The following is a 26,763-nucleotide window of genomic DNA, read 5'->3' as shown; positions in this document are numbered from 1 at the left end:
GGCTGAAGGAGGTGCGGCGATAGAGAATATGCAGGTCTGAAGGAGGAGCATTGCTGAGGGGTGGCACTGGAAGAGGTGGAGGGCTGAAGGAGGTGCGGCGGTAGAGAATATGCAGGTCTGAAGGAGGAGCATTGCTGAGGGGTGGCACTGGAAGAGGTGGAGGGCTGAAGGAGGTGCGGCGGTAGAGAATATGCAGGTCTGAAGGAGGAGCAGTGCTGAGGTGGACTGAGAGGTGAGGCGAGGAGTGGCGTAGAGATATGCAGGTCTAGGAGGAGCATGCTGAGGTGACGAGAGGTGGGCTGAAGAGGGCGGTAGAGAATATGCAGGTCTGAAGGAGGAGCATTGCTGAGGGGTGGCACTGGAGAGGTGAGGTGAGGAGGGCTAGGATAAGGAAGAGATTGCTGAGGTGCTGAGGGCTAAGAGTGTGAGATATGCAGGTCTGAAGGAGGAGCAGTGCTGAGGGGCGCTGAGGAGATGCAACAGTAGGCTGTTCTGCTGATGTTTCAAACTGCTGTATGAGTGAACGTGTGAGGGAAATAAAGGGAAACGTTCTGGATAATAGGTCTTTTCCCCTTTGTTTTTGACAGGTGAAATTTATAAGGCTTCTAAATGAGCAGGCAGCAAGCTGTGGGAGGGGCACAGTGAGTGAGAGAGAGAGCGAGAGAAAGAAGTGAGAAACTACTGTTTATACTGGGGGAGAACAGAGAAATTCAATACTCTAAACAAGCAGCCTTTTAGCATGGTTAGACTTTGAAAAGAAGAGAGATGTATTTGATCTAAACAAGTCCCCTACTGTAAATCCAGGGTGACTTACTTTCCAGAATTGTTTATTTTCATCTGAAATTGTGACTAAAGCCAAGCCCATATTTGAGCATAAAGGACTGATTCCTGACTGGCCAAAACTGTATTCCATACTGTACACACAATCAAAGCATACTTTTAAACAATGTCTGACTTGACTCCTGTCTTTGAGTTGTTTTCACCGCAATTACCAGCGTATTCTATCACTGTCAGTCTCCCAGTTTCCTGGTCTCACTGTCTCACAGTCACAAGCACTGTCTCATAGTCAGCATACTGGCATTATGGCGTACTGAGTGCTGCTCTGTGGGACAGCTCAGTGAGAGGTCAAGAGCCCAGATAAGTGAGAAGCTTGCTCTTCAAGCCCCTAAACTCCTCAAAGCCTCTAGACTCTTGATCGTACAGCATATGGCTTACAAACAGGTTCACAGAACCCAGCAGACCAGTTGAATGTGCACAGCTTAAAATCAGAGTCGGGCATGATGCAAGGCTTGCCTGCTATAAAATAAGGCTTGAAGGACTAATTAAGGTTATTCTTCCTAGCTGACACAGAGCAGAGCTCTTTGTTCATGCTGCGTCTATCTTTAAGGGTAATTACAGGAATGAAAAGTTATCTCCATGGTAACAGACTAAAGCTCCAGAAACAGAGGGGTGAGTCATCACTGACCTCACTGGGGGTAAGGGGTTGGCGGTGGGGGTGAAGTACAACACAGGTTTGCATGGACTAAACTGTGGACAGACTGTGGACAGTTCACATTCTGCTTCTTGTCATCCCAACCCGACCCCACCCCCCCATCATTCTTTTCCTGTGGCTCTCTGTATCTTTCAGCTGTACGGAGATGGGAATACATCTCCATCCTAATCTGATGCCAGCATGCTCTGCCCTTTTCTGCTGTAGTGAGGCTCCGCCTCTCATTAATGAGGCTCGGCCTCTTTTTGTAATGAACTCCACCTCTCGACACAGTAAAATGACCAGTGTTAATTCAATTCTAACAGAGTTCATACGAGTCCAATAGGGACCAAGAGATGGTTTGACACTGAACATTTTACTGTGTACTCTAATGAGGCTCTGCTTCTCTCAGTCCTTAGCACCAAAAACGGGAGTTAATGAGGATATGATGATCTCCAATTACACACATTACATACTGCACTTTCATTCTCATTTTAATCACAAACCATGACCTTTAAAAATCATCCACAGGCAAACAGCCTGACTAATTAAACAGTAAAAGTGATATTCAACATGATTATATTTAGCATAATGAAATAGAAGGAAAAATGCAACACTGTAATGATGCAGCAATTTCCATTCCACCCACACACACACACACACACACACACACACACACAGTCCTTGAACATAACTCAAATGGCCATACTCACAAAGCCAGGGAAACCAAATGGCTTTGGTTGGTTGGTTGACAAAGAAATAAAAAATATTTTTCATTACTGCTTATCACTGATTAAAATATACTTGTGTATATTTTATTGTTCAGGCTTGTTTTTATTTATGTGAGATTATAACATGGGTATTTGCAATTAAATATGATTTAGTTACTTCCTGGCATAAGTGGTATGCCAACAACCAGTCTTTCTGCATTATTTAATAGCACTAGATTATCTGTTAAAATGCTTTCTAACCGTGCAACAAATTATTACACATAGGTAGATGACTCACAAGCAAAAAGGATGATGTCCAAGGAAAGAAGAAATATGGAATTTTTAAAAACTAATTAGCAGTGTCAGATTCCCCTGAAAACACTGAAGACAAACATTCATATTCAACATCCATACAGTCATTTTTATCAGGCAAAACAACCATTAAAATTCTCACACAGTATATGTGTCACAATAACACACTAACAATGTCAATTTGCAGTGGGTGCTTCTGAGCAGTTTTGATTTCCAAATTAAATAACATAAAATGTTTTCTCATGTAAGCGAAATATCAACACTTTTAAACAAACACTATATAAAGTAATTTTGTAAAACAATAATGTATCATAAACATGCAGTAAAGATTATACCAGCCACAGTGACCCAAATTATGTGCCCAAAACAGAGTAAAAACCTAAATTACAACTGAGTCTGGTGACGTTTTGTTTCTTAAATCTAAACCATGGTCTCTCAGACTTGGTCCTCTCCCCTTCTGTACACTGGGCTCTGTTCCAACCACAATAGCAACCCCTGAATTTTAAAAAAGCTGCTAATTGTTCTCAACTGGACCTTTTTAAATGTCTGTTGAGGTATGAGTTACCCCATATATGAATGGTCCCATCTCCAGGACTTTAACAGTATGGTCAACTAATGTTCATTTCACACAATGTGCTATATGGCTAAGTATTACTTTAGAGGTTGCATTTTAAAATGCTGATTAAATGATAGACTAACTGGTGAGTTCAAAGAAAAACTAATGGTAACAAGCCAAACTGCATTGCATTAATAACTTGTGCAAGAGTTCAAAACACATTTTCAGCAACCTTCATTGATCAAGGGATTAGCTGTAACAACCCCTAATATTATAAGCTTCAAATATTTGGTATGTAACATTTAGTATGATGTTCAAAACACAGGTAAAACTAAATTATTTAATAAATGTTTAAGCTGATAAACACAGCTCAGATTTATGGGATTCATCAGGCACAGGTATAATGGGCTTTTGCATGAAAGTAGTTTGCTGTGAATTCAGGCATTTGGCATAGAATGTAGTAGAAGGAAAGTACAGTAGATGAGGTGACTACAGAAGGTAACCATAGTAACAGTGGCAGTAACACCTGAGTAATTACACAGAGTAGGAGTAACACCTGAGTAACTGTCTCTTACTGCGGCACTGCTGTGCTTCTATTGCTGATGGCTCAGAGCATTGCCAGGGGAAGCTGACATTTATAAACACTGACCCAGCATTAGGCCCAGTGCTGAAAAAAAACAAACCTAGACCAGGTGCCAAACTGAGCTGTCTCCTCTATGACCCAGTTCTGTCAGGTTGCATATAAGGAGCATGTGGACATTCACTCACACACACATACACACACACACGCGCTCACACACACGCACACACACTACAGGCTCATGCTCAGACGTTCTGTGAATTGAGAGAGCAGGCAGTATATTGATGAGAGCAGTACAGAATAGCATAACAGCAGTTTTCCTGAGAGACTTTAGATTCAGTCACCAGCTCAGAAGCAGGCAGGCTCCAGCTTTACTGTGAAAATGACAGAATAGAGCTTCAGCTACTCCACTGTTCAGGGAGTGACTCTCTATCTCCCTAGTTCTCATTCACAGTCCCACTGTGTTTTGTGAGGTCATGCGGACTTCTGGGTGTTGGAGCCTAAATCAAAGACCTTCTTTTTGATCTGGAGGGGCACGTCTTGGCCTGCAAAGGGGGTGGAGGGGTGTGGCTTAGCCTCATGGAGATCTAGAAAAGTGGTGTGGTACTTGCAGGCGGAAGGAGCTATTAGAAACTTCATTTGGCTGCCGTACTCGTACAGCTCATTGGCTAATCACATGGCTTTCGCAGGCTGTCGATTGGCTGAATGCTGGTCACGCTGGTGTGAAGGTCTCGTTGATGGACATGTAGGAGGAGCTGACAGTCTGGCCACTCCCCTAATGCCCTGACCGCATCTCTACGCTATGCTGGAGCAGCAGAATGGTGCGTCTGTGGTCATGGGGGAGGAGGAACTGCTGCTGTCTGCAGGCACAAATGCAGTAAGCAGCTGTGAGTGAAAGCTCAGACGAGGACAGTTCTGAGCTTATTTGTGCAAAGCACTATGTTCACACACAACTGAACTTCCTTCCCCCCCCCCCTCTCTCTTTCTCTTTCTCTCTCTCTCTCTTCCTCTCACACACACATTAATGCAACTACATTCAGTACAATGAATGTGCAGCTGAACACAATGCAGTACAGAGGCAGCACTGTTCCTCAGGGAAGAGAAATGAGCTGCAGAACTGTGCGGTGCACCTGTCAGTCACACACAGGAAGCACAGCTGCCTGGGTGGGCGGGGCAAAGGTACTCACAGCTGCATGAGCCACCCGGGCGGGGATGTACAATGGAGGGCAGGACAGGACGCGCTGGGGGATATAGGCGTCCACAGGAGGCTGAGTCTGAGAGTCGAATATGGCAGAGAGAGCTACAAGGAGCACAGTTATTCAGCGTACAGCACCACACTATTACATCTCATATCCATGAGCAAAAGATCCTGTCCTCAACTGGAAACAGTTTTAATTAGGTATGCATTTACTTTCTACACAAACATTGCTGTAGCAGATTAGAGAAAGGACGCTATTTATGTCTTTATGTCTGTGTGTGTGTGTGTGTGTGTACACATACCGATGTTAGCTCTGGAGTCTCCGTCATTTTCGCACACGGCGCTCAGGAACTCATCCACCTGCTTGAGAGAGAGCGAGTTGTGCAGAGTCTCCAGGGGGTAGATAGAGGGCACCAGAGAGCAGCCCTCAAACCCTGCAGCAGAGAAAGCAGCCCCCCCCCCCCATCATCAGTCCATGACCCATGGTGAGCACATGCTAAACACAGTATGTGACATTTTATGTGCATGGGTTTAAAATGCAACCCTGTTCGCAGTCTGCACTGTAAGATTGACAGGAGTGGCTGTGATTCCACACAACCTGCTGAATCTCACAGGGAAATGAAGCGACAGGAATTCAGATTTAAAGTAAAATGCAATGACTCTGATTAAAATGGCATCAATTCAGCAGTGTGCTGCACACTGTTTAGGAAGGAGAAGTACAAACTACTTAAAGGAATCAACAGGCTAGGATAACTCCTTTTTTCATGGCATATCCAATCAGAAAAACCCAACTGGCTTTGTGCTGCCAACTGTCATTTAGAAACACCTTCAAGTGCCCAAGGAATATGTTATATTTAACTTACTTGTTTATTTTGCATCCATAAATAAACAAAAATATCCCTTTAACAAATGTCACAGTTCTGGCGCGGCCCCACCAGAGGGCGCCAGCTCCCCAGCCTTAGTTCATTCCCTGCGCTTGTTTCATGATCATAAATAGTTTGTGGGCTTGCTTCCGGCAAGCCCACTCTTGCTATCTTGCATATTTTTATTATTATTATTATTATCTGCACTTTCTGTCCGATTTTTCTAGTTATATAGTTAGCTAGCTATATAGTTAGCCACGTTTTACTCATGGCACTTTCAGGATATGACTAATCCCTGGAACACAATCGCTACTTGCTTATCCCCGGCTGTGCTACGGTGCGCCGTAGGTCTGGATGGTTTCGTGCTTCTTCTGAGCTATGCACCCTCATTCGTTGGTTTAACCTGAAACGGGCCTCGCAACTGAAAGGGACCTCGCCTCAATCATAAATAATCATTTAAAAATTCCCACATTAACTGCAAGAACTGCCTACCCAGTAGTTTCCCAATTCAGCTATTGTTTGCGCAGTTCCATACGTCATTTATTTAAGTGATAACTATTTAACCACTCTTTGAAGGGCGAATTTTGAGGAAAGTCGGGGTATTGTTTGAATAATGGCCTCGTATTAAAGTGACTGGGCTAATTTCAGTTGCATGCAGTTTGTGTTATTTACGAGATGGTTCAGAGGGTGGTGTTGGTGGTGTGGAGGGGTGGGGTAATGAATTGGAATAGAGGGTAAGTGGGCCTCTAATTTGCTTTTGAAATGACCCCCAAAAGGCAAAGGCCGCCCATGTTCTGCACACACCTTTGCTATGTCTTAAACCTTTGGTAACTACTCTCATTCATACACACATTGGCGTCTAAGGGGATGGTCTTAACAACACACAGACAGACACACACACGTACTTACACACATACACATACTTGAGACAGACTAGCACATTCACCACAAAAAAAGAGTGCCCCCTGGGTGTAGGAAGCCAAATGCAGATAAACACACGTAATATCTGGACTGGACAAGTCTATGAAGATTAATCACAAAGAGAAATCGCAAACACTTGTTAACCTCTCTCCTTCGACAATGGTCAGTGCTGCCTCAGTCCAGCCCACATGACCACAAAACCCAGACACACATGGATCACTCAGAAAAGATTCCCTCCAGGTGGATCCCCAAGATCTTTCATCAGAAATCTCTTCCAGGTGGATCACTACGATCAACTCAGCTCAGTTTTCTGCCAGGTCCAAAAGATTCAGTCATTCTGGAAGTAGTGTTGGCCATGTGATCAGTTTCACAGCAGAAGGTGTGATTGTCAACAAAGGTCAAACGGTTAATAATAAATTCAAGAAACAAACATAAATAATATGTGCATATTTTCATGTGGAAATGTAATATGCACATATCCATCCATTTGGAAACACTGGAATTGTAAGTTGAGAGGAGCAAACCTTTGCAGGAAGTTACAAATAGGAAGTGAAAGGACTGTTAAGGTGAGAGTCTAAGCCACTGGGTGAAGAATAAGACATGAGGAATCACTCCAGAAAGGCTGTTCCCGACCACAGAAGCACATTCGTGGACGTTGTTTGTTACCATTCGAACACATTAGGAGGGTTTTTCATTGCGATAAAGTTTTTAAAATGTCCTTCCAGAAGACATGCAGAACAGAGGAAAAGGATGGGGACCATGTACCAGAATGAAGTAGACGTACCATTAGTTGGATGATTTGCATATGACACAGAAAATCTCTTAACTGGTGGCATAGAGAACAACTCTGAGGAGATAAAAAAAAAGGTTTCTGGCATTACCGTCTCGAACGTTGAACACTAGAGGGTGCTGTGGACCTGTTGTTTGGGCTGAGACTAAATAGCAGATGAATCAGATTATTGGTTTGTGGAGATGTTAACGTGATCTGAAAGGCTGTGAGTGTCAGTATTGTTATTGTAAAAAAAAATAAAACCACACATTAGAGAGCAGAAGCTCATAAGACTGAGAAGATTGGCGTCGGGGAGGATGGGGTGAGTGGGGGAGTGGAAGCGTTTAGAATAATGATGAGAATTCAAGGTTCCAGCATTTCCCATTGGTCAGTGAGGTTACCTGTCGTGGTTCATGAAACAGGGAGTGTTTTTGATGTGCTTGTCGTGCTAAATTGCAAATACACCTGAGCTGCATAGGTTCATAATGGATGATGAAAGGTTCACCTTTAATGTAAGAAAGGAAGGCCAAAACAACTGCGACTGTTCCCCTCAGAGTGCTTTCCGTGTGTGCTAGCCTAGGCTGCCTCACTGGTTAGACCGGTGAAGCAGTGTGCACTAAAGGCTGCAAAATTTCTGACCTGCAGTCCTCTGTTCTCTTGACTCTTCCTTGTGTGACTGAGAAGTCTCTGGATGGTGTCCTGGCCACCTGTACAGATCTACCAACCTCACTTCCTCCTGATGAGGGTTAGAGAAATTTTAGGACGTACCCTCTTTGTCGGGATTACTGCCTGCGTAATGTGGGGGGGCGACAGGTCCCCCCTAGGGTGCTGGCGTTGAAGAGTCCTGCCTGTGGGGGTAGTTAGTCTCCACAATGGAACATGCAAATATTTAAACAATGCAGCAGTCGCAGTCCCCATGATGTCAGCAGAGACCGTGATTCACACCAAGGTCACGCACATGTGACTGCTGCCCCAGGCCTGAGCTGGCCTGACCGTGCAGGATTAATATGAGAGAGTTAAGCCAACGGCAATCATTAGACACAGACAATGGAGTGGCAGCAGACACATGTATGCACTCTTTGTGAAGAGGCCAGTTGGGAATATGGCTACAAGGGCAGGCCTGAATGTGGCCAAGGGCGTGAGGCGTGAGACTTGGATGGTGTGCGTGCGCGTGTTAGGGGGCATTCCGAGTGGCTATTCTCACACTGCAGAGCTGCAGAAACATGATACCAACCTGCTGCGTTCTGCCGGGCCTCCGGAGACTGGCGCGAGCAGGAGGGGAACAGGCGGTGTCCGGCCCCGCGGGGCGTGTCACAGAGCGTCTGCCCAGACACCAACAAACAGACAAACGGGAAATGACCACAACCACATTTAGCCTGTGTGTCCAGATGACTGAGCATGCAGATATCTTCTGCAGAGATCTGCATGTTCAGTAGATCTGTGTGTTCACTAGGGCTCTGCTTTCAGTGGAGCCCTGAGTACAGTAGTTGTTTGTTCAGTTGAGCCATGCGTGTGTCTGGGTCATGCCGACCATGTACCTCCATGTCGCTGGCTTTCTGACTGCGAATGAGTGATCTCTGCTGAATGCTGATAGGCTCAGAGAAAGGCGAGGCCTGGTCAGGCTCTTCTGGCGATAGGTCCTCAAGGCTGCTCGCATTCTGCTTTCTCTGCTGACCCAAACAGAGATCACCCTGTACCCAGGTCAGGGCACCCCTTGAACCCCCATAGTACAACATTCACATAGCAGCCATTAAATATTCACAGAACACATGCATAGAAAACGTCGGAATGCTCCACCCCTTCATCCCACACAGGAGGGAAAACCTCACCCTCTCACCTCTGCGGAAGCTGGGCGGAACCCAAAACCCAGGGGGTGATTTTCCTGGTCCTCACACCCCCTCACTCCTGGACTGAAATGCAGCTCCACATGGAAGCGTTCCTCTGAAGAGGGGTCCTAAAGCAGCGCACACAGTATCTCAACAGGGGGCAGTGTTGAGCGGGGGGGGAGTAAGACAGATGTGGAGGGAGTGGGGGTTTCAGCATACCTTCTTATTATCCTCGTACAGCATGATGACAATCTGGGTCATGTAGTTCAGCTCAGAAACGGCGTTCAGATAATCCATTGCACGCTTCCACTGCTCATCTTTCTCCTCCTAAAACACACATGCACATCCATATATAATACCGATATAGTCTCTTGCTCACTCTGTCACACTAACAACCTGATGTCATGCAGATATTGAGCTAATCTCACAGAGTCATGCAGATATTGAGTTAATCTCACAGAGTCATGTAGATATTGAGTTAATCTCACAGAGTCATGTAGATATTGAGTTAATCTCACAGAGTCATGCAGATATTGAGTTAATCTCACTGGGCCATACAGATACAGAGTCTCACTGTGAGCCTCACATTGAGCAGACCCCCGTAGCGGAAGATGCTGAGCAGGGAGTGGACGTGACTCTCGCTGGTGAAGTACAGCCGCGTTCGTACGTGACGTCCGGGGGACATCACTCCACGGGAGTACCTAAGGGAGAAAGGACACCCCAAAGCCCCTTTTAATGCAGTGGAAACAGCACATAATTGGGGCTCTTTCAAATTGCTAATTGGATAGGACGCAAGGACGGAGGAATTGAGCAAGTGTGTATTAGGCAAATGGAACGTCCTTGTTCAGTCAAGCGGCATTTTGAAGCCACGTCAATTAAAGACATGGCAGATGGGGAGAGGTGGATCCACAGGTTGATCGTTTATATGTCATATAAAAAAGTTCTGAAAAAAATACTTCTGCAAAAGACGCACTCGTGTTTCCTTGCTCAGGCATGCTATGGGAGCCTACTAGCTCCTAGCTCCTTCAGGGAGCATTTACCAGGTTGGAGTGCCCTTAAAGATGGTGTACTTCGTAAGTTGAGGACCAAGGAGACAAGGACAGATAAAAAGCGATTGGAATGAACCCTTAGACTTATCGTTGGTGGAGACAGTGCTTTTGGGCAGAGACTCACACTGGGTGGAGCTTGTTGACAGACTCATCCTCGTGTGTCCTCTGAAGGTCCAGCTGTATCTTTTTCACCAGTGGGAGACAGTATGCGTAGGCGATCTCCAGCTTCTCCTCTTTGTTTATGCCGTACTCCTGCAGAGAAGGGGCGGGAGGCTCCATGAGCATGCGGGGTTGGGCTTTAGGTGTGGACAGCACACTCACTGCAAGCCTCTTGCCGCTAACCTGCGGGATGATGATGTCAGCCAGCGCATGGGACCGTCTGAAGAGCTCCAGCATGTGCTCAAGCCCCAGGGACCCGTTGTGCTGTACGTCATACTTGATGCAGTCGTAGATGTCGGGGATCTTGCTGATATCATAGCGACCATTCTTCGTGCGGAAATCCCGCTCCAGTTTGGACCAGCGCTGCAACATGAGCTCCAGGGTCTCACTATGGTACAGCTGCAGATCTGGGAGGAGTAGAGTAACTGTGACCACACCTCAAATCCATATTCCCACCTCACATCTCTGCTCCCTAAACTCTTCTAAACCCCTCTCCTTCTACTTCCCAGACTTCCAACAAGAAGCCTTGTCACACTGCCCTGTAGATCAACATAAACATCCCAGAAAGATTCCCAGGGAAAAAGGACAGACCAGTGGACTTGGGGTCCTCCAGCTTCCTGCGGATCTGGGAGGTGAGGCTCTGAATGAGGCTGTACACCTGGTCACATGTCCTTACAGGGTTCTCAATTGTCCTCATGGAATTCACCAGGGACAGACTGCCTGTGGGAGCAAGCTGCATACATACAAAGTCACAGCACACAATGAAAACACACACACACACACAGCCATATAGGCACATTAAAACTCACACATACAATAAAACTCATACACATATGCAAACACACCTCGATCCACACATACATGATTTTTATATATATATATATATATATATATATATATATATATATATATATATATATATATGTATACACACACAGTATATAGTTCTAGGAACAATATTTAACAAATTAGGAAAATGAGTCAGAGACAGCACATGCCTGACAGCACTGTTATCCAGAGCACTATTAAACAGAGGTCTCTAAACCTGTTAATGTTAGTTACTGGAAGAAACTGGAAGAGCTTTATAATAAATACGGCCCTGTACTAAGGACAGAGGAGGAGCTTTAGGGTGACTGTTAGTTTTAGATGGATCGCGTGATTGGCCCAGCTGGGGTTACCTTGCTGTAGTCGTCCTCGGTGAAGTCCTGGTTCTTCTGCATGATGTCATGCAGCCGGGCTTTAACGCGCTGCTGGCAGCCAGTCAGAGAGTCGCTGTCGCTGTCCAACAGCCCATTCATGTTGGCACTCTTAACCATCTGAACCAGGATGGGAGTCAGCTCCCCCTCTAGAGCCAGCAGCCCCTGTGCATGCACACACACACAAAATGTGATAGGAAAATCAACTATTATACAGTGATGAGGCACACACTCAGAGAAATAAATGTCAATGGTGACCTGAAGCAGACTGAGAACATGTAAGGCAAAATACTAACTGCAAAAAGGGTACGAGTACAGTCAGAGGCATGCACTGGGAAGCAAGTGCAGTCGGCGTGCATGGGTGAGCAGAGTGCGGTCAAGCGGCACATGTGGCAGGTGACAGTAGAGCAGTGCACATGGTGAGCGGAGTGCGGTCAGGCAGTGCACTGGTGAAGCAGGAGTGACTGGTCAGAGGCAGTGCACATGGGTGAAGCAGGAGTGACAGGTCAGAGGCAGTGCACATGGGTGAAGCAGGAGTGACAGGTCAGAGGCAGTGCACATGGGTGAAGCAGGAGTGACTGGTCAGAGGCAGTGCACATGGGTGAAGCAGGAGTGACAGGTCAGAGGCAGTGCACATGGGTGAAGCAGGAGTGACAGGTCAGAGGCAGTGCACATGGGTGAAGCAGGAGTGACTGGTCAGAGGCAGTGCACATGGGTGAAGCAGGAGTGACTGGTCAGGGGCAGTGCAAGCGGGTGCAGCAGGAGTGACTGGTCAGGGGCAGTGCACATGGTGAAGCAGGTGACTGGTCAGGGGCAGTGCACATGGGTGAAGCAGGGTGACTGGTCAGAGGCGGCCATGGGTGAAGCAGGAGTGACTTCGGATACGGGCAGGAGTGACTGGTAAGGCAGCAGGGTGAAGCGGTGAGGCAGGCATGCATGGGTGAGCAGGCAGGCAGGGTAACAGGCAGAGCAGTGCACATGGTTGAGCGAGTGACGGTCAGAGGCAGTGACATGGTGAAGCAGGAGTGACTGGTCAGGGGCAGTGCAAGCGGGTGCAGCAGGAGTGACTGGTCAGGGGCAGGCCTGGGAAGCAGGTGCGGTCATATGCAAACGGTGCGAGGGTGACTCAGAGGCGTGCACTGGTGAAGCGAGTGACGGCGAGCAGTGCCTGTAAGCAGAACGTAAGGCTGCTGCAGCGAGTGCAGGCGCCGGGTGAGCGAGTATGGTCGGCGTGCACTGTGAGCGTGCAGGTCGAGGTCACGGTGAGCGGGCAGTCAAGCAGTGATGTGACAGGAGGGATGTGGGCGCACTGGTGAACAGGGCAGGTCGAGCAGTGCACTGGTAGGGACGTCGAGGCATGCAATGGAGGGTGAGTCAAGCATCCATGGTAGCAGAGTGACAGTCGAGGCAGTCATGGGCGATGACGTCAACAGTGCACATGGTGGCAGGATGACTGCGAGGCAGGCCAGGCACGGATGAGTCAAGGCGTGCACATGGTGAAGCGGAGGCAGCGAGGCAGTGCAGGTGAAGCAGGAGTGGGTAGGCAGGAAGGGTGAGCAGGTGCTGTCAGGCAGGCCGGACTTCCAGCACGCGTTCTGCACCGCCCTGTGGCGTAGATCTTGGTCGTGCTACTGCGTGAGGCGGAGCAGACCGCAGCCCGGGAACCCAGCATAGTCGCCTAGTAACAAGCAGAACAGATAATGGATCTCTGCTGCACACGCCCTGTTAAACAAATACATACACACACACAAACACACAACTACTACACACACACTGATATACACATCACTACACATACACACATGCTGGGAAACAGGACTGTAGAAGACTATTCAAGTGAAAATAACACCACTTTGACAATACACATTTTTTTTCAGACTTCCCAGCAAGTGTTTATGTGTGGTGATATGTGCATCGGTGTGTGTGTACGTGTGTGTGACACAGCACCTTATTATTGAGTTTAGGCTTTGATGATGTCAGAGAAGTCTGATAAATGGATTGCGTAAGGAGATTTACTCATTATTAATCAAGGATGTTCAACACAAGGCACACACACCATAAAATTATGTCAAAAGACGTGAACATGGATTTGGAGAAAAGAACATAAAAACACTAAGTCCTTGTTGGTTACTGAAGTTAATGCATTAATAAAACTGGTTAAGAATAAAAAATATCAATCCAAACGCAAGAGAACAATCAAGGTAAAAATCCACACACATTCCCCAAAATCCCACTGATAAAAGGGAAACCTTGTAAATCTTGTAGCAACGCAAAAAAAAATCCCACTGTCTGTTCTTTAGGTATCTATTCTACGTACATAGAATTACATAAATGAAGGTGAAAATTTCTAATACAATTTGTGATAAATTCTTTAGTATATTAATATTAACAAAACTAAAGTCATAAATCTAAACATATAGTGACATAAAATCCTTTCTCATGAGGGATTTTATACAGAATGTAATACATGGGCTCTTCTGAGAACTCCTGTGCCCAAACAGGCAAGGATCACATCTGCGACACACACATCACAGGGCTCACTCCAGTTCTGCAGCATTTGCCAGATTGCCCAGGGGTCAGTGTGGTTTATTGGGGTACAGAGGGCAAGTTTGTGAACTGGAGACTCTAAATTGCCCATACTGTAGGTATGCGTGTGTGAGTGAATAGTGTGTGTGCCCTGTGATAGATTGGCGAACTGTCCAGGGTGTATTCCTGCCTCTCACCCAAAATGGGAGAGGTTCCAGCACCCTCTGCGAACCCTGCCCAGGATAAGCGGGTATAGATAATGGATGGACAGAGTTGGTTAAGTTATAGTCGGTTTAGTGTGGTAGAGAATGGGGTAAGATACAGTCAGTTTAGTGGGCTAGAGAGAGTGGGCCAGGGTACAGTCAGTTTAGTGGGGTAGAGAGAGTGGAGTAAGGTAGAGTCGGATTAGTGGGGAAGAGAGAGTGGGGTAAGGTATAGTCGGATTAGTGGTGTAAAGAGAGTGGGGTAAGGTACAGTCAGATTAGTTGGGTAAAGGGAGTGGGGTAAGATGCAGTTGGTTTAGTGGGGTATGGTACAGTCAGTTTAGTGGGGTGCAGACAGAGCACATCCCTTACCACAGTCTACGGGGGACTCACAGCCCAGGGACCTGTGACTACCAGCTACTTCCCCAACAGAACAGGCAGGGAGAGAAGAGGAGAGATGCTGTAACAGAGGGATCAAACACACATCTTCTCCCTAAAACGTTTCCATCCTGATAGTGTGCATACAGTGTCAGTAGGGACAGGTTAATGACGTCATCTTCATCGAACAGGCAAACTCTCATGCATCCATAACGCTCTCGATTGCTGCCATATCGATCAATAGCATGTCCCAGATGTGATTTTCTGACTGGAAATAGTTATGGCCTAGCTTGTTAGCTAAGTGGCTAGCTATCAACGTTATCTCTGAAGCTGGATAATGTATATAGCCATGTATGTAGCTATAACCCCCATCCCATCTAGTCTTATGATCATACTGTAACTCATGTGCCAGCTATCCCGTATTGCCCGGCTCCTCTGCTCAATCAGATACCTGCAGTCTGGTTGTGCTCTCCTCTGAAGTGCATGCTGCGAGCTTCACCTGGAGTGTAGTGCTGTGTGTGATGCAGTGACTGCAGCTCTGCAGCTGCACTGCAGAGTAGAAAACAGCTGCACCGCACAGCATGTGCTCCAGAGGAGAGCCTGTGCTCGCCTCTGCTCCCTAGAACTAGATAAGAACATTCCACTGAATAAAATAAATGCAAAAATGAATAACAACAATTATATTTCCTAATATTACTGTTCATGCAAATTAGGCAGCATTCACCAAAACAGAGAACTGATTTTCAATCATGTTTAGAAATTTAATCATTAATACCGGAGCTGCAGGTAGAGTCTGTACATTCAAGAAACAAACAAAATATGAACCACATTAGATTCCATCCCTTCTTTTAGTAGTTTCTGTATATGGAACCTGTAATTAGCCTATATTAAAATGTATAGTATAACTACAGTTATTTATTAATTAACATTATTGTTATATAGTCACATAGAGAGAGGAATACAGCTAAATAACACCAGCACATTCTGTGATGAAGGCAGTACAGCACACAAATACTTGAATCCTTCAGCATTGTATTAACAGTTAACAGTGAGCATTTAACTGTATTATAAATGATCTTACAGCCTTGAAACTATAAGGTAGTTCATCATGAAAAAATTCTTGCATATTTGTCTTATTTGTAAATCATTTTGAACTGAGAAATGTAGTTTTTTAAATGTACACCGAATGAATACATCACTACAACGTGTCTTCTGGGACTGAGAGACATGCATTAGGGATTGTGTGTAACTACAGAGACTCTATAGAATAATTCAATAAACTGACTAAATGGTCAGCTCCATCCGTCTTTGCATCATCTCTACTTCCTATATACAGGGGTTTCTGCTGCAGTGTTACAATATCGAACATTCACTGGTGCAGTATTATCCTTGGTAATGCCTCTTAATGAATATTGGAATATTTCAGCGTCAGTGATAGAGGATAGAACTTTATGAATAAAGAATAGAGTACATGATGAGTCCGGATTCACAGGAATATGGAATCTGCACCTGCTGCAAAAAGAGTTACCTACTGGATCAGGGTGACAGGGTCACAGGGTGAGAGGTCACAGGTCAGAGGTAAGTGCTTTACCTTGTCCTCCAGGGTACATACAGCGGAAGGCCCTGCCCAACTCCTCGGCTTGGACTCTGCCTGTGGGGGTCAGTTCCCCTCCCCATTTCAGCACCAGCAGCAGCGATGGGCCCTCTTTCTGTGAGTCTGAGAGAGAGAACTGGTTGAGTCAACACGCACACACGCATGCACTCATGTGCATGCACATACACACACACGTACGCATGCATACACGTTTATCACATAAACACAAGCAGACACAATTGCACACGTACCCCCACAAATTTAGTATGCACAACATTGCACGCATTCTTAATAAACACACATAACCATACATATACGTACATACATTTACATTCACACACTTGGAGTCACTTGGTGCCCTCAGAGCATACCTTCCTCCTCGCTAGAAGTTTTTGGCCGTCCATGTGGCAGGTAGGTGAGCTGAACCTTCCTGTTTATTCCAGAGAAATGGCCATACCTGCAAAAAAGGAGTGGGGGGCAGCAGCCCTTAATCTAAATCCAACCAATGACAAGTCCTTAATCTAAACCCAGCCAATGGGAAGGCCCTTAATCTAAACCCAGCCAATGGGAAACTAACCTGTGTTCAGAACTATACTCTGCTAGCCTTCAGGCTTTGGCACCACCCAGAAAACATCCCTCAGTGCGCTCTTTCAGTTTCTGCCTGTCCTGCTCTTTTAAATGCCAATGTGCCATTTCTGGTTAAAACCAATGTACAGTGTCTGTTATTATTTAACACTGACAGAAGCACCAGTGTGGCCTGTTGTGTATTAATCTCTTCTGAACAGTGTGTGGATGACTGATGGTCTCTGAAGTATGTTCTAACAGATTAAATGTTGATAATCCACACCAAGAACACAACCAATGGGTTCTTGGTGTGGATTATTGACATTTATCCTTTAGGAAGTATGCATTTACTTGGGTAGTGGAATTTTAGCCACTCTAAGAGACAACTTGAATTTTAAAAATGTCTTTATTTAAAAAGCCTTTTCCATGCACCTTGGTGAGCTGTGAACTAGCAGCAGAATATTATTTGTTCCTCTGGATGTTAGAGTGAACCCTGAGGGTACTGTTTGAGATTGTGGTGGGCAAGCTTAGGGCCAGAAGGGGAAGGGAATAGGAGGTATTGCTCAGAACACAGGACAGACATTCTATACCACAGCACACACAAATGACACCTCATCTCTATCCCGCATGGATCCAAAAACCATGGCGAGAGTGTTCCTACCTCCACTGGCTTATTGGCTTCATTAGAGGATATGGTTAGAGTAGGGATGACCAATCCAACTGTGTCCAAAAAGAGCCGGTGTGCATGTAGGTTTCTTTGCTTTAGCCCAGCACTGAAACCCCTGATTCCACCTATTAATGTCTTGATTGAAGACCACAATTGGTTAATCCGTTGAATCAGGTGTCATAGTGCTGGGTTGAAGCAAAAAACCTGCACCCACACTGGCCCTTTTTGGATAAGATAGTTGGCACCCCTGGGTTAGACTGTCAGTAAAAGCATGAACATGTCACTGGGAACATTAATGGTTGTTACAGTGCTAATAACAATGAAGAATAAACATTTTAGTCTTGTCAAAAACAACAGGACATATAGAAGTGCGTACTGATAGTCATTCATGCTTGACTCCCTTCAGACAGAGGGGGATGGGGGAGAGAGGGAGAAGGAAAGAAGAAAGAGAGGAACAGCAGTTAGAGCCAGTCCTATGTGGGAAAACAAGAGAGACCATTTCTGCCCATTTCAGGGTAACAAGAGTTTGTACATACACTTCTAACACACAGCAAATATATTGAAACATAGGCTTACAAATAAATGGTGAGAGGGGTTGGCAAATGACTAAATAAACATGCTGAAGGTAAAGGCTACATAAAGTGTTTGTTGTGACGCAAAAGTGGAACACTTTTTATGCAAATAAGCTGTTCAATGACAACACTGTTCGTGCCTGTGCTTTAGCTAGATGGCTGTCTACTTAACCACTACACTGCTGTCTAATATACACTGTATTATTGTCTTCCCATAAAACTGAATACATGTCAGTTTCAAACATGCCTTTCTATTTTGATTGCGTGAGCAATAACTGTCTTTTGCTGCTATCTATGGCAGAAGTCAAGTGTCCTGAATAACAGAAAACCTTTCATTTTAGGCAGAGCTGGTTCTTTGACAGTGTTAACGGTTTTAGTGCTTTTGAGTTGCTGTTCAGAAATTCATGTTTACGTTTTAGGTTTTTGACAGAGCGACTTTTAGGATTCTTTGACAATGTTGATGGCTGTGTCATCTATATATGTGCTGTCACTTCAGTAAAAAAAAACAAATGGCACGGTGATAAAGGATGTTGTGTGTTGAGACTGAAGCGTCTGTGCGCTGATGGTGCAGTCAGTGCTTCACACAGCACAGGCATGTTCTTGCAGTTGTATCTTTCAGCAGAATGGCTGTGACAGTAGCCCGTTTATCAGCTAGCGACTCACATCTCCAGAACGGTCTTCAATTGTCCCAGTTTGGACTTCTTCTCTTCGATCTCGCAGTCGCTATGCTGCCCTACGTCTGCCAGCAGCCGCCGAGCAATGTCCAAAACCTCCTGAAAGCACCACAGATAACACATTTCTCACATTACTGGCCCTGACTCATTTTACTGACACCCATGACTCACATTACTCGTGTGTGACTCGTATCAATGACACATAGGCTCATTAGAGGCATTCACTTGTATTACTGACACACATGACTCTGACACACGACTCATTTTATTTACACTGTTACTGACATGTGCCTTAATTTACCGATAAGCGGCTTCTATTTGTGACTGATGTTTCAAAATTTTTGATTCATTCACAGTCACTTGTGAGGACAGTGATGAGCAGCTGGACCCAGAGGTTGTTCATTCACCTGTAACTGCTTTGGTTTTTTCAGCTTGAGTTTCCCAGTCTTGTAGCCTCCGTATTTCCCAAACAGATCAAAGAACCTGTAGAGTAAACACACTTATTGGAGTAAATCTGCACAGAGGAGCTAGATAGTAATGAGAAGGTTGCAATGGGGTTAGGAGAGGGTTATGAGAAGGTCATGTGGGTGGGGGGTTATGATAAGGTTTTGTGAAGGTTAAAAGAAGCTTGTGGGAAACTCACATCGAGTTCCTGACCTCCATCTTCATCTTCTGCTTTGGGGTACGGTCTCCATGTCGGATTATTGCAATGACACAGCGCAGCTCCATCCTACCAAGAACATGGAACAGGCTTACACCCTGAGAAAAGCAGACTCTCCCCCCAGAACAAACAGCATTTCATTACTCTTGGACTGAAACTATAGCCTCCGTGTCTCTGGGGCAACACAAACACATTAAGAACCAGAAAAACAGCACTTCAGCAGTCAGGTAATTATGTTTCTCCAGGATCTTGAAGTGCAAACACAGTTAAATGCCATGTAAATGCATGTTACATACTCTCTGGGTACAGGACTTCTTTTCCTTGTCAGTGCTATTCACTGAACTGTTGGGCATCAGGCCGATCACCAGTTCCAGCCCAAGTACCAGTCCCAGTTACAGAGGCAGGTGTGAGGGAGTGGCGGAACACTCACATGGTCCCAGAGGTGGTGGGGACAATGGGGATGTCCTCTGCCTCTATGGGGATGGACCAGGGGATCTGGAACTGAGGGGCCAGCTCCCGCATCACCATGTTTCTATGCGACAGACAATCAGAAGCCAGAAAAAGTATCAACATATTCCTAAGCAACAACCATCCATGCTCCTGTATCACCATGTACATAAGTGACACCCATCCAATCACAAACAGGCTCCTGCATCATCATCTTTCAGAGCAACAAGTCAAACAGAAACCATTCCCTGCCTCATCTTTTTCTATTGGAACAATCAACCAATCAGAAGCCAGCAGCTGTATCACATTTCCTTAAGCAACATCCAGCCAATGTTCTACGTTCCTCTCCGCTGTAAAATGCCTTGATCGAATCACACAGTTCTGCTCTCACCCCAGGATTTTGGCACAATCGTCGTAGTACTTCATGGAGTTCTTCACAAAGCTAAATCCATTCACATCACAGACAAAGGAGTGGCCATTTGCTCGAAGAAGGTCAAAGCCGCACACTGTTTGCTATAATGAAAGTATGGGTCAGGAACACTCCACCAAATAAAACCTCCACCAAACCCCATCAGTTTAATTGCAATGCCAGTGTCTGCGTGTCTGATACCCCAGAGCTGCGCAGAGCAGGGGAGGCAGGGCCTCACCTTGAAGGCCAGGCACACTTTGCGAGCCACCAGTTTCTCCATGGCCGAGAGCATCACAGGGTAGCGGATCTCTTTCCCCTCGCTGTCCCGCTCCACCTTCCCATCCAGCGCTGGAGACTTACGAGCCTCTGCATGGGCATAGTCTGGTCCTACAGTGTATACCTGCATGAGCATGGACATACACACACAAGCACACGCACACACAAACACTCACATGCACACACACATTCACATGCACACATACGTGTGCACGCACACACACACACGCACACACATACACGCACGCACACACAGAGCACACACATGCAGGACACACACACACACACACACACACACACTTTGGGCTTCATATTTCACAATGTATTTGTGCATATCGATGGTGTTGAAGTGTTAATCTGGGGAGTGACTGAGGTGCTCTACCTTCACATCTGTGCCATCTGTAGGCATGAACTCCTCATAGATGTAGGAGCCTGTCTTTCTCACTCTGCTTTCAGAGGAATATACACTGCTCCTACTGCCAATCTGTAACAGAAAGCGAGAGAGCGGGGAGGGAGGGGGGAGTGGGGACGGGGGGAAAGAGGGGTGTTAGATTTACCCAGCTATCGGCAAAGCATTAATCAGTATTATTTAAAGTGTGGTGTGTTTACATTATCCTAGCCCATGTGAATGTTCCAGCTTGTGGCAGTACTAACTCAGCACTTCTCATAGCTTTTATTCTGCTTACATGCAGATTGCTGAGTAAGGACAGAAAAGTTGTATATTTGCATTAGAGAAACGGTGCACTTGGTGCTGCTGTAGTAAGCATGATTTCACCCTCCGGGCCATACAGATCCCCACAGGCCTACCGCAACGCAGCGGCATGATCTCTCTCTGAGTGAACCAAGACAGACAGACGGACAGGTACGGATGTCTCAGCTCACAGTGAAATCTAACACCACAGTGCTGGGATTCCTGCACTCAAAGCGCTCTGACACTCTATTTCTGACCCATCATATGGGCCGTCACGTGTCTCCCCGACCAAAAGTCAGAAGATCACAGCACAAGGGGAGGGGGGGGGGAGCACTGCACATCTATGTTGTGTGTCTACTTAAATATAATAACAAAGTATGTAGCTTTGCTGGTCTCTCTCCCACCCACACTTTAGGACCAGCAGGCAGCAATGCTGTATGTTCTATGCTCTGAAGAGAAGCTTGCACATGCAGGGTTCATAATCACTATATGGATTTTTTTTTAAGCTGCACCACCTGAAGTGTAACACTGCTGTGGGACTTCTGGATGTACAGACCTTTCGGAAGAGACGCTGGCTGCCCCCTCCTGCTGAAGAGGGGTAATAGATGTACACATTGTGGTCCTCTGCACAGACTGGCTTCTCCACAAACGGCTTCTGGAAAATGTCACCGTTCACCTCCACATGGTCCTCCCCTTCAACCAGGTTACCCGCTAATTGGCAGACAGACAGACTCCAGTTACACTCTAAGGTTCCGAGTCCCAGGCTTTAAAGTGACCCACCACTGGAGAAAAACTATGACGTCACAATATGCAGAATGAAAACTTAATATCTCAAAATTTAAAAATAAACTCAAAATAAACAATATTAAAATAGGAATTTAAATGAAAGAAATTCTAAATATAGTACCCTGTGCATTCACAAAAAACTTCTTGAGTGTGTTGATATTTCCAGGGGTCAGAGGGTAAGAGGTTTGCAACACTCATGGGGGGTACAGAGAGGAGTGGATTTTGACCTACTCACCTTCGGGGGTGTCTGGGTCCCGGTTTAAAACAGCATAGCGAGGCAGATCAATCCCCTCCTCCTGTAGGATGCGATACACCTCCCTCCTGGAACAGGGGCAATCGGGCAGTCAGAACACAAACCGCACGCACTGAGAGTTACTCCAAATGCCCATCAGACCTTCATACAGACAGACTATGATGAACACATGTGGCCAGGACAAACTTAACTTAATCCGTCCTACACACCACCATTTCTTTTTCTTTCATTTACCTATCCCCATTCACACCCAGCAACCCCTCCCACATGCAAAGGAAATTTAAAAGACTTTTTCATAGCCATATCACTGGCATGGCCTACCTGTCCTGTATGAAGTACTGCATGTTCAGATCATTGAGGAGTAAGGGGTTTCTGAGTTTTGCGTAACTCACTGCCTTGTCTAGTGGGAATCCTGAAACCATACGTACAGCTGTTAAATTCCTGCTTTCCTTTAACAAGAAAAGCTTTATAAAATAATACGGGGATGGATTTTAAATATTTAACTTAATATTTTACTAAAATATTAGTTGTTTGTGTGGGTGTATTTGGGCTTATTAGTATGGGGTGTACAAGATGTGATTTGGGGTCTGGGTTGTATTTGGTGTGGTGCCTGTTAGGTGTTACTGGTGTCAAGTGTGTAAAGTCTATTTTGGGTGTTAATAGGGTGTACATGGGGTGTATTGGGGGGTCATCGGTGGGGGACCTTTGGAGTGGAAGCATATGAGACAGTCGCAGAGTGGCCATTTTTCCACGGCATCATTGAGAATGACGTCCTCGGGGAAGATGGAGACAGTGATGTACTCAAACCTGCACAGCCTCTCCAGGATCTGCGTCATGGGCTTGGAGTTGGACTTCTTCATCATGCAGCAGATTCCCACTACGATCTGCCGCTCCGGGGGCTGCACACAGAGCAGGGAGAACTGCTCTTTAATAGCCCTGTCCACATTAGACATTAGACCCTGATACTGTCCTCCCATATTAGCAACTGCCATAGGCCTTTCCATACATGCCCTTCCTGTGACCCCTCCTACATTTGTGTCTCCCATGCTACCCCACCACATCAGCCCCTCCCATATTCATGCGTCTTTTATATCTCTGATCATGAAAAGCTGGGCCAATCATCTCTGAAATGTACGTAGTGTAGCACACTGGCAAGAATAAAAGAAACTACATTGCTTGAGCACTCTTCACTGGTTTTACAGAGATGCAGCAATGGTCTCCCTCACCAAATCAGGGTCCATCTGCATGTCTGTCCTCAAGCTGCCCCCTTCTGCATCCTCTTCATCATCCTCACCACCAAAAAAGAACACAGGAGCATTGTTCTGGTTGGGGCCGCTGGGGTTTGACATTATTTCCCAGCACGGCAACCTTCAGTGAGCCACCATGCCATCACAAGGAAACCAGGCCCAGACACAGTGGGGACAGACACAATGGGGGGCTCTTCCCTCTGGATGAAAGTCCTGCTCGTTTTCTGGCCCAACAGTCATACCCTGTAGATAACAGAAACCATTATTATTATTATTATTATTATTATTATTATTATTATTATTATTATTATAGATATTTTCATATAATTTTTCACTTTTTATTTATATGTGTCACATTCGTTTCACATAAATATTCTTCCTAGATTAATAAATATAACAATATAAAAAGTGTATTAAAGTAAAAAGTGTGTAAATGTCTGTTAATGTGTTAAATGACAAAACTACTGTATCCTGCTAACACTTCCCAGGCAGAAACTAAAATGGAATCATTACTGAATCCTCTGTGAAACACCTTCCAACCATATCGACCAACCTCATGATAGACAACATCCCACAAAAAAGAACAAATAACAACAGTCCGCATCAACAGACAACCTCACTCCAGTCTCAGGAAATTGAGTCAAACTGACAATATTAAAGTCAGGCCTTTTTTGAACAGCTTTGTGATTAGCATTGTAGATACCACTGATACCTTCATACCCCCACAGACAGCAAACGTCAGGACCAGATTTCCAGCAGGAGCACCCTGCCATGTGCTCTCTCAGAGATAGGCATCACCATCACGGTGCCCCCACACCCCCACAGTGGCAGACCAGAGGGTCACATTTCCCCCATAACTTATGTCACAAGGGTGATGACATTGAGACACTACTGCCCTAAAGACCCCTGAAGAGGGAGCACTAATATTTACAGAGAAGGCCACATAAACAAACAGATTGCTGACAGAATCTATAAATTCATGCAGTCAAGCACCTGAAGAAGAGGCTGACATAAAGACAGAGTTGCAAATAGCTAGCAGGTCTCTCTACACACACCTCTCCACTTAAAGCACCTGCTAGGAAAACACAGTTATTACATATTGACCTGGGACTGCCTGAATCTTATTGCTCGGCTGTTGTGTTGAATACAACCTGAACACTGCAAAGGGACTTTCTGAAACCTCCAGGTAGGCTCTGTTGCATGGTAAATGCAGAAGGAATTGTGTGAATCCACCATTTTAGCTCTGTTTCTAAGTGCTAACTGAAAGTGCCAAGAGGATTGGCTCTGATGTGTTTCCTCACAGAAAGTCAGATTTGACCAATACTGCAGAACCTGTTGACCTTGGCACTGCATTTCCCAATGCAGACTGGGGGTTCTGCAATGCTTTGGAGGTGACCAGCTGGCAAGATCCTAGCCAACTAATGTCCAGGTGAACATGTAAATGCTATCCGCTAAAGAATTAACTCTATTAGTGTGTTGATTTGTAACATTCAGTGCACATTTTAATCATTTTTGTATTATTTATAATGACACTGATTGGGTTTTTTAAAAATTTTTATTATTTTTAAAGAAATACCATTGCCAAGTAAAAGTTGGCCAGGCAACATAACATGATAATCTTTGCAAGAATGCACTATTAGTGCTCAACAGGTGCAGGCCTATCTCAAGGTTAAAGGGTCCCTCCCGCCCCCCCATGTTCTGCCATTTAATCCCCATCAGTGTGAATGCAGGAGGGCGGATGGTCGTCATCAAAGCTATGTTCCGTCTACTGCAGCTGTTCTCTCAGCCAGACTGGATTCTAGCACTGCCTTACATGCAAGAGCAGTTTGTGTGGTCACAGGGCACATAGAGACACTGGAGCTAACAAATAGGACAAGGAATGTTCATACAAGTGCAAATTCCCTAAAAAGCAACTCTCCATGGCCATAATATGGCACGTGTTAAAAAGAGAATGTCCCGCTTTCTTGAATGGGTGCAACGTTGAACCTAAAACCAAGGAATAGGGCACTACCATTCTTACTCCCCGTCCGGCTGGACACACCCCCAAGCCACACCCTGTGACGGTTATGTTCGCTCACAACTCTTCTTCTGCAACTGTCCTGACACTGTTACCCTCTGCGTAGATTTGGCAGTTATGTCCTCTGTCTTTCTTACTTCCCAGATTCCAGTTAACGAGACAGTTTCTTTTAAATTACATGACATCAACTAGACGATGATCAGAACGTAACTATATATCAGACTAATTTTCGACAAATAAGCTGATATATGAATTCACTCTAGAGAAGAGGTCAAATGCGTTCGGGTGCACATGGTTGTCGTTCCGGCCAGCATACGTAAATAACGTTAAATTCGCTGGCAGCCTAGCTAAATCCAGTCACTATTCGGCTGATCAGACTCATTCGTAGCTAAAGAGAAATAGCGTTGAGGTTTTACACCTGTGGTGATAAGCCCAAAAGATGACATACGCCGTCTTTTACCAAGGCTGTTTGTTTAGCTCGAAAATAAGCGATCTAAAAATATAAAACAACAAATAACTAGAAACCGATAGTTTTCCACTCTCTGACTCATCAATAACTTATCGATACTTTGTTTTGCTGGCTAGTTATTTGGGCAGACAACACGATTTATAGCATTAACATGTCAAGACTGTTTTAGCTATCTAGCTGGTTATTGTTTTTCAGTGAGTCATAAAGCCTGAAACTAGCCAGCTGCCCCATATTAGCAGCATACCTAAGTAATAGTTGCGATCGTATTACTTACATCAAAACTGACTGTTTATTGATGCATGATCATGCCCTCCTCTCTGACAGCTCGAGCTCCAAATACAGCCAACCCCTTTGCAGGACGATTTACTGTCAAAATAATGTCCATTTGATCGACGTGGATTTTAGCCATTAGAAGCCTCAAACTTCCTACCTGGGTACCACCCATTTGCTACAAGAACGACGAATCACAACGCTGTTGTGTATCAGACTGAATACATATTCCCAAAACAAGCTACGGACAGGGAGACACCTAGCCGTCAGCCGCCGTAGCACAGTTCGTCGGTCTATATGGTGGTACCAAGTCCCAAAGTCGTAGTAACCGGCAGGGCCCCAATGGCTGGACTCACCATGCTTTTGCACATTACCCTTCATTGGGATTACACCATAACTTTTATGCTTTTGCAAATATTAATTGACAGCAATCAAGCTTTAACATTTTCAGA

The 26,763-nt window shown here is 45.4% G+C and overlaps 1 protein-coding gene across 1 annotated transcript; it reads right to left on the bottom strand.

The window, feature by feature from the left end:
- Positions 1-1,944: 1,944 nt before the first annotated feature.
- Positions 1,945-26,397, bottom strand: LOC135242293 (inositol hexakisphosphate and diphosphoinositol-pentakisphosphate kinase 2-like). The gene is given in 32 exon segments (XM_064313311.1): positions 1,945-4,486; positions 4,814-4,926; positions 5,127-5,258; positions 7,393-7,455; positions 8,612-8,699; positions 8,916-9,068; positions 9,215-9,331; positions 9,423-9,530; positions 9,790-9,904; positions 10,377-10,504; positions 10,595-10,818; positions 11,003-11,144; positions 11,590-11,780; positions 12,696-12,732; positions 13,209-13,285; positions 14,709-14,753; positions 16,306-16,431; positions 16,680-16,765; positions 17,916-17,939; positions 18,775-18,884; positions 19,193-19,268; positions 19,429-19,515; positions 19,877-19,978; positions 20,285-20,406; positions 20,541-20,702; positions 20,961-21,062; positions 21,826-21,980; positions 22,291-22,376; positions 22,630-22,720; positions 23,012-23,207; positions 23,535-23,798; positions 26,316-26,397. Coding segments are annotated over 31 exon segments (3,408 nt in total). The 5' UTR covers positions 23,658-23,798; positions 26,316-26,397; the 3' UTR covers positions 1,945-4,459.
- Positions 26,398-26,763: the final 366 nt, after the last annotated feature.

Source organism: Anguilla rostrata, chromosome 16 (genome assembly GCF_018555375.3).
Source record: "Anguilla rostrata isolate EN2019 chromosome 16, ASM1855537v3, whole genome shotgun sequence".
Lineage (NCBI taxonomy): Eukaryota > Metazoa > Chordata > Actinopteri > Anguilliformes > Anguillidae > Anguilla > Anguilla rostrata.
This window is presented reverse-complemented; position numbering and strand designations above follow the sequence as displayed.